The sequence below is a fragment of the Mandrillus leucophaeus genome, unplaced genomic scaffold, assembly GCF_000951045.1.
Source record: "Mandrillus leucophaeus isolate KB7577 unplaced genomic scaffold, Mleu.le_1.0 Scaffold1031, whole genome shotgun sequence".
NCBI lineage: Eukaryota > Metazoa > Chordata > Mammalia > Primates > Cercopithecidae > Mandrillus > Mandrillus leucophaeus.
Window position 1 is genome coordinate 338,360 of NW_012098444.1, and position 1,962 is coordinate 340,321.

Here is a 1,962-nt window from a genome sequence, read left to right on the forward strand (position 1 = left end):
TGTGTACATTTTTATATATGTGTGTATATCTGTGCACATAGTTTACACCCATAAAACAGCAATCCTGATTCTAATAATTTATGGATCTACTCTCAAGTATGACTGATTTTCAGTAGTCACATTAATCATCACACAGTGTTAACAATTTAGCAGGTTCCCATGGTTGGTACATTTTATTTGCTAATTACAGGAACTGTCCAGCTGCTGTTCCCATACAAAGCCTCCCATATACACAATGGATGTGTATGAACATATAATGAATCGAGACTCTCTAGTCCAGACACTTCGCGCACGAACAGACCCTGTGACCACAACACATCACCCTCGATGCTGTCGCTGGTGAACGGGGCTTTTACAGCTCCTCACTTCTTAGTTCTATCGTGAATATCAGGGAGTCAATAGAAACAAAGCACTTCTTAGCCTGACACTTGGCAAAAGTAAACTCCACGATGTCATCATCATTATTCTCAATAGTAACTTCGTTTTATGGGCAATGGACTCAAATGCTAATGCTTTTAGAATATTTAGAGGAGCATTAGACTAGTTTGATCAATTTTACTCCCAAATATGTTGGTAAAATGTCTGTCTTGGAACACGTTTAGCCTTAAAACACGTGAAAAATTATCCTTTACTTTCATGAAGTTTGTTGTGGATATTTGTTTCTTTATTGTAACGTGAAATTATATAATACACACTCAATTTTTCTCAATTATCAAGAACTATGAAAAATTATAATTTCTAAAAATAATCAGCGAGTTATAGCTCAAGGTTTATGTCCCTGTGATATTTCCTCTGAATATTAATTGCCAATACTAGCTTCTAACAGTCATGGTAATCATAATTCTAATGCTAATTCCTCATCATCTTAAAATTGAAAATAAATAAAATTCAGTAACACTGAATGCCTCTTGTATTGAGAATAATTCTTATGTCTAAATTTGCAAGAGTAGTTTCCACTGAGTTTCTGTTGCCCTTTTTATTTCATCCCTTATAATTTGTCTGGGACATGGATAGACTAACACCAAGTATACTCTCCCGACGTAGACAGTGACTTGTGATCCAAACGGCAGATAACCCATACTTGTAGCTAAATGGAAGACATGAGCTACTCACAGCCAGCAAAAGTGTTTTTAAAATGGTGGTGATGCCGACCACACAAAGACACATTAAATAATAATACAAATTTAAATGCATCTAACATACACACATACACACACACACACACACCAGACCATGGTATTTTTAACTGCTGTGTAGCATGGTATGCACCCTGAGGCATTGTTATGTATGTCATTTTAATATAGTATCATCTGCTGACATCATCTTCTCCAATGTATTTAAGCAATTATTGATTAATAATGACCAATTTTATTTAAAAACCTTCTGGAATTGATTAAATGCTAGGTATCAGTCCCAGTGTGCCAAGAATACTATTTTTGAAATGTTTTCTTCCCAGTTTTAAAAGTTTGCTACCTAACAATTAATTCAAATGTTGTTATTTTACTGTCCTGGGAATGGTGTCATCTTATTCGGAAGATATTACCTGATATCAGCACAATTGTAGGATCAATGGAAGAGCACAACACATCCTCTACGGACTTCACTTTCATGGGGCTGTTCGACAGAAAGGAAACCTCAGGTCTTCTTTTTGCCATCATCTCTATCATCTTCGTCACCGCACTGATAGCCAATGGGGTTATGATCTTCCTGATCCAAACAGATTTGCGCCTTCATACACCCATGTACTTCCTCCTCAGCCACCTTTCCTTAATTGACATGATGTACATTTCCACTATTGTGCCTAAGATGCTGGTTGATTACCTGCTGGATCAAAGGACCATTTCCTTTGTGGGGTGCACAGCTCAACACTTCCTCTACCTTACCCTTGTGGGAGCTGAATTCTTCCTGTTGGGCCTCATGGCCTATGACCGCTATGTGGCCATCTGCAACCCTCTGAGATAC

General features: G+C 37.4%; 1 protein-coding gene across 1 annotated transcript in view; it reads left to right on the forward strand.

Moving 5' to 3' along the window:
* The window catches only part of LOC105538395 (olfactory receptor 2T27-like), a 25,260-nt gene that overhangs the window by 7,483 nt on the left and 15,815 nt on the right, over positions 1-1,962 (forward strand). Inside the window, 1 exon segment of the mRNA XM_011978243.1 lies at positions 1,405-1,962. Within this exon segment, the coding sequence (XP_011833633.1) occupies positions 1,405-1,962 (558 nt within the window).